At 42.3% G+C, this 12,647-nt stretch overlaps 1 protein-coding gene across 1 annotated transcript in view; it reads right to left on the bottom strand.

The window, feature by feature from the left end:
• Window positions 1-12,647, bottom strand: part of VPS26C (VPS26 endosomal protein sorting factor C) — a 53,995-nt gene that overhangs the window by 18,676 nt on the left and 22,672 nt on the right. Inside the window, exon 2 of the mRNA XM_060098487.1 lies at window positions 474-617. Coding sequence (XP_059954470.1) covers window positions 474-617 — 144 coding nt within the window. The remainder of the gene's footprint in view (window positions 1-473; window positions 618-12,647) is intronic.

The following is a 12,647-nucleotide window of genomic DNA, read 5'->3' as shown; positions in this document are numbered from 1 at the left end:
AATAATATGTCCTTCAGGAAAAGGAAACTATAAGTATAGAAAAAAGATTTCACTTTCTAGAACACAGAACTTTAAGTGACAGAAAAGAATGGCTCTACCTGCATCTTACCTGAACGCCATATCCAACAGCAGCTGGATTAAAGTAACAGTTAAAATAACAGCTCTGTTTTAGGAAGGTAAGTGCCAGAGTCCCAGGCGCGACTTCTCCAAGCGCTAGGCTCTTTAATGGCTGAAATCAGTCCCCCTAAAGCTCCCCTAATCCTGTCTAATGGGAATAAAAACAAGCAGACTTTCAATAACAGAATATATTCAAAATCAAAACATCTGAATGTTTTTTCAGTTTGATTAGTAAATAGTAAAAGCATAACTACCACCATTCCTTGCAAAATAGCGACAAGTAACAAGCCAGACAGCAAGTATAAACCACCACAGACGTTTGAAAAACGAAAAACGTGCAACCCTAGCATTCTTACCTTAACAGAATTATAGAATGCTTCGAACACACCCACACTCTTGGCACTGAGTTGGAGGTTCACGGTTCCTTCCACTGTCAAGGAGACTCCCTGGTGCTGGACCGAATCCTTCCCAGATACGACCACCACCCCGGAGAGCATTTCCTGGGGGAGGGAAGACAGCCACCCAACACGTTAGCACGGCTCTTTCATCCACCTGGTTTACTAGCAAAGTCAGCCTCCGTAACCATCAATTTGTTCAAAGATGCAGACACTCACTGAGTGCTTATCTCAGACCAGATGCCTGGATAGCAGGATGGGGAAGGGCCAGCCCTGGGGGGTCCCGGGGGAGCGGGGCGAGGAATCTCATCCCATCACCGCCTTCCAGACACACCTTCATTCCCACTGGAGAATCCAAACAAATGTCTGATTTCAAAAGGGCAAAGAGAAGGGCCTGGGGGAATGGCAGATTCACAGACCATTACACAGGAGCGTGTATGAGGATCTCCTCAGAAGGAATATGACACAATAAGACCCTTTTCTTTAGGTTCTTTCTCAATTATGCTAAGATGATTACACACTGTCAAATGCATGAGTAATTGAGCACGGCTGCTGGCCGGGTGTCCTCTGCCCAGAGAGCCTCATGGGGGGCCTGGCGGTCGTGGATATACCACCCGACGGCCACACGGCCCTTCACTAAGCCCCCAGCCCCTCTGTGTCCTGCTTCCCGCTGGTGGACAGTCGAGCCCAGATTTCCCTGGTTCATGAATCATTTAAGAAAGACTTCACAACAGAGCATCCATTCACTTCTCTGGAGATAATCACTGAGTCACAGACTATGGACATTAACTAGATTCCTTCCTGTCACCATGGGCTTGATGGTCTCAAGTTGCCACTGGGGTTTGCGTGGAACAGGAAGTTGAGAAGATTAACTAGCACCAACCAAAGGAAATCCACAATAGACACAAAACAACGTGTTTCTGAAATGACCTCGAGAAATGGTTTGTGACTGTTCTCAAGTGGTAATGTGATGGCAGAACTGATGACAAAAAGACGAAAAAAAGAAAAACAACAAAAACTAAAAATGGCCCCACAGATCAAAGCATTAGAAACATCTGTCCTCCTGGCGTTTAAATCTGCTTACCTTTTATTTTCTCTAGTCATCTGGTGAAAAAACTTTCACCAAGTTCTCACATTATGTGAAATTTTGGGAGCGGGGACTATTCTAACGTCCCTTAAATATGCTAAGTATTTTGGCTTTGTTTCCCATTCCCCATCCCAAAGCGCTGAAGTCTAAATTAAACAAACACTCTCAGCTCCCTTTTAAGCAGAATTCAAGGGGCAGAACTCATTTTGTTCTTAACATAAGAAGCTCGTAAGAGAATTTAAGTGAAAACCCTTCTGAAATACTAATTTTACTTTTAAATTTAATTAAAATTAATTCTATTGATTTTTTGTACAAACTAAATGAAATTTAAAAATCTAATTTTTAAGAATTTAAATCCACTAGTATATTTTAAGAAATATGCTTTACTAGTATGTCCCAGAATTAAAATCAGAGAAAACAATTTCATGAACTTTATCAATTAAACAACACAATAGTACTTGGTTCTGCTTCTATTTAATCGCAACGTATTCAGTTAATCTCATGGGAACAGGATCTGGGTTGACTACTGAATACCATATTACAATCACGACATCAATAGAACTGTTTCCTTCCTTAATCCCTATGGCATAAGAAGGAAAAAGCAGTGAAGTACCCTGGAAATTAGCAGAGTAAATATTTTATGATTCTTTTGTCATTCCTTGATTTCAATTAAGAAATAGAGTAGAGAGAATAAAAAATTAATATAAAATTTGCAGGTAAATTAGGCATTCTAACAATACACAGGTCCATTCAATTCCTACCAACATAAGAAGGATAAAGAATGAGTCCAAGTACAGCCCATGGAGCCAAGAATTTTAAAATATATTTCAACAAAGAGTTAAGACCCATGGTAAGAAGACGACTGACACTTCTTTTTGTTTTTTTAAATTGAGGTATAATCGACATACAACACTGTATTTGTTTTAGGTGTACCAGACAATTCTTAGTTAACCCCGGTGAGAGAGGAGAGAATAACTTGTGTAACTGAAATTAAGGAGAACCCAAGACCTCACCAAGAACTTCCCGCTCAGACTCCCACCTAGAAGGCTCAACAGGGAGAAAAGAAGATCAGGGCCGTGGACAGCGAGGGTACCTCGCTGGTACCGTGACGTGATAAGTGGGGGTCCCTCACTGAGGGCCATGATTTCAAAGAGGAGCCCCTCCTGGACGTAAGGATGACAATGAACCCCGGAAACAATGTACAGTGTGTGCTGATTTTCGGGGTGAGAAGAGCCAGGGCTTTTGTCACATCAGCAAGGAGGCCCCTGCCCTAAGAAAGGTTAAGAAACGAGAGAGACGCAGGCCCCGCACTCGTGCGCGCGTAGCCGACGCGAGGAGACAGATCCCGGCGCTCTGGCCCGCCCGTGTGGCCCTCGGAGGGGACCCGCAGCCGCCACGCTCCCACCAGCATCGGCAGAAGCCGGGCCCTGGGTGGGGGGGGGGGGCGCGTCCCGCGCGGCGCCCGCGGCCGGCCCGCAGCAGGGGGGCTCCGGGCTCTGCCCGGAGGAGCCGAGTCCAGAGGAAGGCCTGGAACCCCGGCACCAGAGCCAAACCAGAAGCGGGGGCGCCCAAAGGCTCCGGGTCTCCCCGACTGACCGGCCGCCGGCTTTCTCCGCAGAAGCCGCCGCCGAGGCTTCCCGAGGGGGCTGAGAGGCTGCGGCTTGTAACTCTGTGTTCTCTAAACGGAAGAGGCCGCTAGCGGACTCCACGACTCTTTTCTTCTTTGTTCTCCGGAATCTAATGCCAAACCCATAATTAGGGCTCTGGGCTGCAGGAGGGCAGCGTCGAGTCAGCAACGCCCCCGCCCGGCCTGCTGGAAATCACCCAGAAGAACAAGACCCAAAACCACAAACGCCCTTCTCGGTGAAGCACGGAGACGACTAAGTGCCGTGAAATAGGTGAAGAGACGAGCAGGGGCCGCGCAGTCAAAAGCCGAAGTGAGGCCCGCGGCTGCAGGAAGCCGCTTCTGGAAGGTGAGGGGCACCTGGGAGGGAGCCTCCCGACGCCCCGCGCGGGAAGCAGGAGCTGTGTGACCCGCCCCGCAGCTGCTTCTCACATACGGGGGGCGGGGGTAAAGGTTAGAGAGACTCACGTCAAACCTCAGCCCGCGCGGTCCCGGAATAAACCATCTCCTGCAAGGAGACATCGAGAGAGCCGGCAGAGGTGCCTGGACACACAAAACACAGACCACGTGGCTCTTCTACGTAAAGGAACTCCACAGGGTAAAGGCCAGTCATTTCCACGGCCCTACAGACGGGGGGCTCCCGCCCCACCTGTGTGACCCCATCTCTAAACCCTCCCCCTCTGCCACTCCTCTCCACCGTCCGGGCCCCTCATCCAGCCTCAGGACGTGCCCCCACCTGGATGCTCTTCTTCCAGAACCCACGTGGCTCGTGACAGAGACTGTCTCCTTGACCAAAGTCTACTCAGCCTCTCTTGAGCTCTTTTTCAGCCAGGCCTCGGCTTTTGATTTCCGTGTTCCTCTCTGCATTGTCCGATTGTCGCAAGAATTCTGCTAAGTCAGTTTAACCATCCTCCATATCCATCACCCTCAACACCTGACCAGGTTCCTCATTCTCCACCTCTCCTGGCCCCGCGGGGTGTCTGATGGACCTGGCCTGCCTTCAGCAAGAACCCTGTGAGCTGGTTTATTCCTTTACCCTCCTGATGTTTCTTCTCAGTAATTTTCCATCCAGTGACCCCCCCCCCACTCTGCTCCCTGGCGATAATTACCACCTGCCCACACTGCACTCAGAGTCGAGCCTCTTTTCCCCACGGCAAGACCCCACTGCAGTGGTCCCTACATCTATGGCCACAGTTCCCCCCTGAATAAAGTCTGCTTTACCATCTTCAACAAGGGCCATGGATAATTTTTTCTCTCACACTCGCTCCCTCCTCTCCATCAAGTTGGTGCTCAAATAACAGCATCCTCATGAGGACTCCCCTGACCACTCCTATTAAAACTGCACTACCCGCTTCCAACACTCACTTATCCCCCCTCCCTAACTTTGCTCTGCAGCACTTGTCGCCTTCTAAAATACTCCATAGGTGCTTATCTATTTTCCTTATCATCTGTACTCCTGGAATGTAAACTCCACAAGGGTAGGGTGACAGCAAGAGCAGGCACTCGATGTTTACTGCACGGATAAACGACCACCCACCAGAAAAAGACAGCACCATCAAGCACATGGAAACTGTGAACATGCATTTCACCGTGAATTTTTAAATGACATGATGCCATTGCTTCTAGGAGGGATGAACACAAGACAGAGCTATGAGAGTTCAGGGATAAGATGGTGAGGCAAAAGAAAGAGATAAAAAAATATAAGAAAAGCTCAGAAAAGAAGTGGAAGGAAAAAATAAAACAAAACCATCACAGAAAAGGAGGTGAAACTGAATGGGGCTCAAAATACATACAGGACAGAAATGGGAAAATTCAAACAAATCGTGTAAAAATTTAAGAAAGAATTAAAAAGAATCACCAGAGAAAAAGATAAATACAAGAGACCATGAGGAACATCCAACATATGCATAATGAAGTTCCCAAATAAGAAAACTGAAATAATGGAACACAACATATTTACTGATGTAATTTTTAAATACTGAAAAAGCAAATGGATTAGGAACGGTTAAGAAAAAGACTCTAGTAAAACTATTCTACTTAAAAAAAGAAAGAATTCTTTAGGAGTCAGGCAAAAGAAAAGTCCCTTACAAGAGGGGGAAAAGCAGACTTCTTTACAGCAAAATACAATCCAAAATGAAAGTACAGCAATGCTCAAGGAAACAAAGTGTGATGATACTAGGGTTTTATATTTACCTAAACAGTTGCTCACATATAAAAGAAGTTTTAAATGTGCAAAAGCAAACAAACAAAACCCCAAGGAGCACTGCATAAAAAGCCTTCTTGAGGAACTGACTAGATAGTGAACTATAACTCTTCAAGAGAAACCCTGCATCAAAAAAACCAACTGTGGGCTTCCCTGGTGGCGCAGTGGTTGGGAGTCCGCCTGCCGATGCAGGGGACGCGGGTTCGTGCCCCGGTCCGGGACGATCCCGCATGCCGCGGAGCGGCTGGGCCCGTGAGCCATGGCCGCTGAGCCTGTGCGTCCGGAGCCTGTGCTCCGCAACGGGAGAGGCCACAACAGTGAGAGGCCCGCGTACCGCAAAAAAAAAAAAAAAAAAAAGAACCAGTTGTGAGGACTGGATCCATTCAACTGAAAGAAGAAGACTAAGACGTACGTGATGATTATGGTGAGAGCGCAGAGTGCAAGTCCTGGCAGCGCAGAAACTACTTCAATAACACCAGTGGGGCAACTAAGGGGCTAGAGAGCGGGAAGCAGCACAATGTACGCGGCTTCCTTGTCCTTGACAGCTCGGGTTGAAAAACGTATCATTGAAACCATGCTCTCCAATACGGTAGCCACTAGCCATAGGTGGCTATTTAAACTTCAATTTATATTAATTAATATTAAGGAAAACTTAAAGTTCAGGTCCTCCGTTGCCCTAGCTACATTTCAACTGCTTGCAAGCCACATTACGGCTAGTGGCTATCACAGCGGACAGGGCAGATAAATAGCACATTCACATCGTCACAGAGAGTTCTACTGCACCGTGCTGATTTAAAGTTAATAAATCAAAAATAAATAAATAAATAAATAATCCATTTATCGTCAAAAAAATAAAGTTAATAAATCAAATAATGTTGTGCAAATAAAGTTAACAAGTTAAACACCAATAAAGGTAATACTTGTAAATAACTAAGATCAGTTGGTAGAAGAGAAGGGAGAAGGAACGAAGAGGGGCCATACTAACTTCATCATTGTCCATAGTAGAGAATTAATAAGTAACATCTAAAACAGAGAAGATCTAGGGTACAATAAAAAGCTGTAAGGATAAGAGTTATAATAAAACTGCAAATTATTAGAAGATCATACAAACAACATAAAGCAAATAAGACTGTAGAGAGGCAGATGTTCTAAAAGCTACTTACAAAACAATACCCCCAAGGACTTCCCTGGTGGCACAATGGTTAAGACTCCGCGCTCCCAATGCGGAGGGCCCAGGTTCGATCCCTGGTCAGGGAACTAGATCCCACACGCATGCTGCAACTAAGAGTTCGCATGCCACAACTAAGGAGCTGGCGAGCTGCAACTAAGGAGCCTGCCTGCCGCAATTAAGACCCAGTGCAGCCAAATAAATAAATAAAATAAATATTTTTAAAAATGTTAAAAAAAAAACCCAATCCCTCAAATGATAACATAGCACCAGTGGCAGAATTAATGCCAAACATATGTCATATATATATATATATTTTTTTTTCTTTTTTTTGCGGTACACGGGCCTTTCACTGTTGTGGCCTCTCCCTTTGCGGAGCACAGGCTCTGGACGCGCAGGCTCAGCGGCCATGGCGCACAGGCCCAGCCGCTCCGCGGGATGTGGGATCTTCCCGGACCGGGGCACGAACCCATGTCCCCTGCATCGGCAGGCGGACTCTCAACCACTGCGCCACCAGGGAAGCCCCATATGTCATATTAATAAACAGGCTAAATTAATACCTATTAAAAAACAGACGTTCCGATTTTATCTCAAAGCAAAACCCAGTTTTATGTTGTACGACAAAGAAGCACCTAAAAACGGCAGGGGTGAGGGTGGATTTGGAAAGGTTGAGGAAGAAAGGATAAGCAAAGGTATATGAAGCAAATGGAAGAAATAAATCGCGGGCTGTAATCTTAATATCAGACAAGGCCGAGTTCTGAGAAAGAAGGATTAAACCAACAAAGAAGGGCACTGTATGCTTTTAAAGGGTACAGCCCACAGGAGAGACATGCGGCATCACTATCTGTGGATCAAATAACACAGCATCAACACTCAGAGCAAAAACCACAGGGGATACAGGAGAAAACTGAGTAAAACACATTCACTGTGGGAAATGTTAATTTACCCCCCTTAGCCAGGATGGAAAAGAGGACAAAAAGAAGAAAAGATATAAGCACCTTAGTTACACATCAGTAAAGTATAACTAATTGAACTCAATACACAACATGCTGACCTCCACACCCTGAATGCAGTAAGTCCAACAGGTCTTTCTTTAGGGAAAAAAATAGCAAAGCAAATTATTAATCTAATCGAGAAATAAAAAATATCAAAGATAGAGCAGTAATTAAAATAAGAATAAAAGAACACATTGTTCAATTGCATATAAGTAAATCTGAAAAGTTGGTAAAGTGCATTACTTTTCTAGGAAAATATAATTTACCCAAACTAACTCCAAAAGAGACAGGAAAGCTAAACAAATAAATCACCACAGAAAAATCAGAGAAAGTTATATATAAGCCCCCCCCAAAGCACCAGGCCCAGAGACTTTCACAGATCATTTCCAAATGTGTAAAGTACAGAAAATTCCAATGTTAAACTACTCCAAAACACAAAAAAGTAAAGAATTTCTTTTAAAAAATAAAGCAAATATATCAGTGACACCACAGTAAGACAATATCTATACACACAACACACCCATACAAAAAGAAAACTAGATTTTTCTCACTTATAAATACCAGTGCAAAAGCCCTATATAAGATATTAGCAATACAACCCAGCAGCAACTTAAAGGAATATTACACCATAAGTATGTGGGATTTAGTCCAGGAATGTATGGATAGCTCAACTGTTGAGGAAAACTATTAATACAACTCACAATTAATAGCTCTCTAGAGAAAAATCGTATAGTCATTTCCATAGATGCTAAAAAGTCACTTGCTAAAATTAATATCCATTCTTGATAAAATTCTTATTAGTAAAATAAGAATAAAAGGATATTTCCTTACCCAGAAGCCAGCATCAAACTTAATGGGAAATGAAATACATTGCATTTAAGTCAGGAATAAAACAAGGATGACCACTATCATCACTATTAACATACTATATGTAGTAGTTAATGCGATGAAACTAGACAAAGAAGTATGAACTGAAATGGAGGCAAAATTATCATTATTTGTAGATGACATGATTACATGCCTGAAAGAACCCAAGAGAATTTACTGAAAACTATCAACATGAAGAGAATTTCAGGAAGGAAGATAGCTGGGGACAAAATTAATATACAGAAATCAATAAGGCAACATGTACACAACAACTATCAACGAGAAGATACATTGGAAGAAAATACTTTCTTTTTAAAACCAACAAAAAGTTAAAACATTATAAATCAATTTAACAGGAAATGTCTAAAACCCTTAGAAGATGAAAACTTAAAACACAGCCGAAGGGCACAAAAGAAACAAATGGAAAGCCACACCATGTTTTTACACCCTTTACATGTCTACTTTCAGTCTATAAAGGTAACATAATCCAAAGAAAACAACATCAGAATTGTTTTTTCTTTTTTAGAGGTGGGCTGGGGTGAGACAGACTAGACAAGCTGATTTTAAAACTCATCTGGAATAATAAATAAATTTTATTTATTTATGAGGAGAAATGAGGGGGACTAGCCCTACGAGATATTATAACGCCTCAAAAACTTACAAAGTGAGGTGCAGGGCATGTACAGGCTGAAAGGTCAATGGAACAAGACGGAAACTCCAGAAATAAACCCAGATATATGGGAATTTAGTAGATGATAAAGGAAGCATCTTAATCCAGAGGGAAAGTTGGAATATTCACTAAAAAATACTGGAAAACCAGCCAGAGATCTGGGGGGAAAAACTGTCCAGAAAACTGGCAAAAAAAATTAAGTTGGATCCATACTGCAAACCTTTGCAGGTAAAAAGTTCTAAATGCATCGAAGACTTAAATGTAAAAATTGAATAACCAAAATTTTAGAACCACAGGGAATGATTTTTATCATATCAACGTGGCAAAGGCCTTTCTAAGAATGACTCAAAACTCAATAATAAATGACTACAAATACAACCAAAAATAGTTTGTTACATAAAAGTGATTACAAGCAACATCACTTATATAAATGATAAACTAGAGAAATCATGCAACTTAATATAACAGGTAAAAGGCTAATTTCTCTAATATTTTAAGCAACTTAATAAAACAGGTAAAAGGCTAATTTCACTAATATTTTAAGAACTCTTAAAAAATAAACAAAACAAAAACCACCTAACAACCTAATAGAAAAATTGAATGATACGAAAACAGGTCACAGAAAAGGAAAAGCAAATTGCTCCTAAGCCCAAGAAAAAATGCCCAATATCAATGATAACATGAGAAATGATCATTAAAAACATCCTAAGTACCATTTTCCACCTATCAGATTAGCAAAGACCAAAATATATGATCATATTATGGTAGGGGAGGGGGCAACAGGCACTCTCATACATTGCTGAGGGTAGCTGAGAATACCACAGTCTTGTACGGGCCATTTGGCAAAACCGAAAACATTTTACAAACACCTGGGCCCAGCAATACCACTTTTAGGAATTTTCCTCAAAGACATTTGCCCGTTGAAATGATTATGTACAGTAGTTACTCACTGCAACATTGTTCGTAATAACAAAAGAATGTAAACAACCTAAATTCCAACGATAAGAAAATGGTGGTTTTCCCTTTAATATCTTGGAGATATTCATATTAGTACATATATGTTCTTTTTTTTTTAAAGGCTGCATGTTGCACCATTGTGAAAAATGGGGAGAAAAAGAACATTTATATATATTTACTTGTATATGCATGAAATAACTTTGGCAGAAATGACAAGAAATCGAGAGCTTTTAGTTGCCCCATAGGAGAGGACCTTGATGGACAAAGGAGGGCAGGCGCATCCATTCTGGAACTCAAGAATTTTAAACCACCTGCACGGATGTTAACTGGTAACATAATAAATCAAGTTTAAAGTAAGATCAATCCCAGGCTGGGTGACCTCGAAGTGTAAAAATGTACAAAGTTCTAAGCCCCTTAAATGCTGATGACCCAAGGGCACAGTGGTCTTCCTCAGGAAAAGATCTAAAGACTGTACGCTAGAAGGTCACATTCTCCGGATCACCTCTTACTTTGGACTTGAACAAAACTGCTAGGGAAGTAGAAGTCTCTGAGTTAATGCCTCAGCCGCTCTCTCTCTAATATTTTCCTTCTGATGGTCCCAAGCAGCATGAGGAGCCTCGACAGCCATCGCTGTCCCCAGGAGTCCTCTGAGTCTCTGAACAAGTCCTTCCTTCTTAACATTTCAGCGATACTCTTAGAAACGCCTAGGATTCTTATACCACATCGGCCTAGAGATCCTGTACCCCAAGCGTGAGTTGCCCTTTCGCTTACAGACAGTGAACCAAATGTGTTAAGCAGTTCACTAACATAAAAAAAATCACAAGGTGAATCACTGCGCTGGGTGGGAAAACACAAGTGGACTTTTGCTTGTTGAAAGACTCTCGTCCTTCTTGGTGGCACTGAGAGACCCGTTTTGGTTGCAAAAGGGAAATCAGACCCATTGAAGAGATTTCAACTTCTTAGGTGTCCCCATCTCCATTTTTCTGTAAAACAACTGTTTTCCATCGTGTTTTAAAACAGAATAAACAATCACCAGATATTTCTCCACATATTAAGTAATGGGCCAATATTGTGTGGTGTTTACTAAGGTTCTAGAAAGGAGAATTTTGAAGAGATGCATCATCTCCAATCTATCGTTAAGACCAAGACAATGCTGTTGAGCAACCCCATTCCTAGATTTTACTCAAATGAAATCGAAGATTTTGTTCACACAAAAACCTGTACGCAAATATTTCTTGTAACTTCACTCATCATCACCCAAGTGTCCTTCAGCGGGACAATGGAGGAACAGTGGTACATCCATGAAAGAGAAGACAACTCAGCAATAAAAAGGAACAAACTACTGACACACACAGCAACTCGAATGAGCCTCAAAGGCATTATGCTAAGCGGTAAGGCCAGATTCAAAAGGCTGCGTGTCGTACAACTGTATTTATGGCACATATGTGACCTTCTGCAAAAGGCCAACTATAGGGATTAAAACCACATCAGTGCTTGCCTGAGGCTGGGGCGGGTGTGGGGGAAGAGGCTGTGTACAGAGGACATGAGGGGATTTGGGGGAGTGCCAGAACTGTTCCTATCTTGATTGTGATGGCGGCTAAGGTCTCAGAGAAACTTGCAGTGAAAAGAGCAATCTATTGTATGTGATATACGTCAATTGAGAAACTCACAAAGATAATCAAGTATAGAAAGAAACACAGTTATCCTACCTTGTTGACAACAGGGTCATATTCTTAAAGTGATTAATATTTAAGTAAAAATCAAGCAGTTCATTAGCAATGAAACTGTAACAAAATACTGAGATACTAATTTGTGTGGCTTATATACACTTACTGCCAAAACAGTAGAAATAATATAATCATTCAGTCAACATATATTTTTGGCATGCGTACCATGCATCAGATACTGTTCCAGGCACCAGGGACAGGGCAGTGAACAAAGAGGTAAAGCCCTTGTTCTCAGTGGGCTTACATTTCAGTACTGCATTCTGATGGTGTACTAATATGGTAAAACAAAGCAGGTTTCTTCTAGGTCAGTAGAGTACAAGTATAGGTCTAAATACTCAGTAAAATGGGCTGACAAAAATCACAGCTATTGTCCGATGGAGCCATCTCTGAAATTTCTAGTTCTGCAATTTTCTTGAGAGTCTGGAAAAGAAACCTGAGCCCGTGAATAAAAGTTTAGATGAAAGGGGCAAAATGAGATTGCCAATACTAGTCAGAAAAGTAAAAATTAATAACAGTAAGTAAATACGAGGTCTTCAGCGCAGGAATATTAAAATCAAATCTTGGCGTGCTGCGTGGTTTCAGGGGTTAGATACTACATATTAGCAAAATTATGAGTTAATACAGATGACTTAGATTTCAGATTTCAATAACATTAAAAGTCACAGAACCTTTAGAGTGTTGATACTCGTTTGGCACTGTTGGCCTAAGTGAATGCAAAGACTCCAGACTATAAACCCAAGAGTTTAGGAGAGCTCTGACCGCAGAGGCGTCTGGGAGATGGCCTGATTACAGGCCAAAGTAATGACCGTGGAATACAGGCAGATGGCCAAAGAAAAT

This window comes from Mesoplodon densirostris, chromosome 5 (assembly GCF_025265405.1).
Source record: "Mesoplodon densirostris isolate mMesDen1 chromosome 5, mMesDen1 primary haplotype, whole genome shotgun sequence".
Lineage (NCBI taxonomy): Eukaryota > Metazoa > Chordata > Mammalia > Artiodactyla > Ziphiidae > Mesoplodon > Mesoplodon densirostris.
The sequence above is the reverse complement of the archived record's forward strand: the minus strand, read 5'-3'. Positions and strand labels throughout refer to the sequence as shown.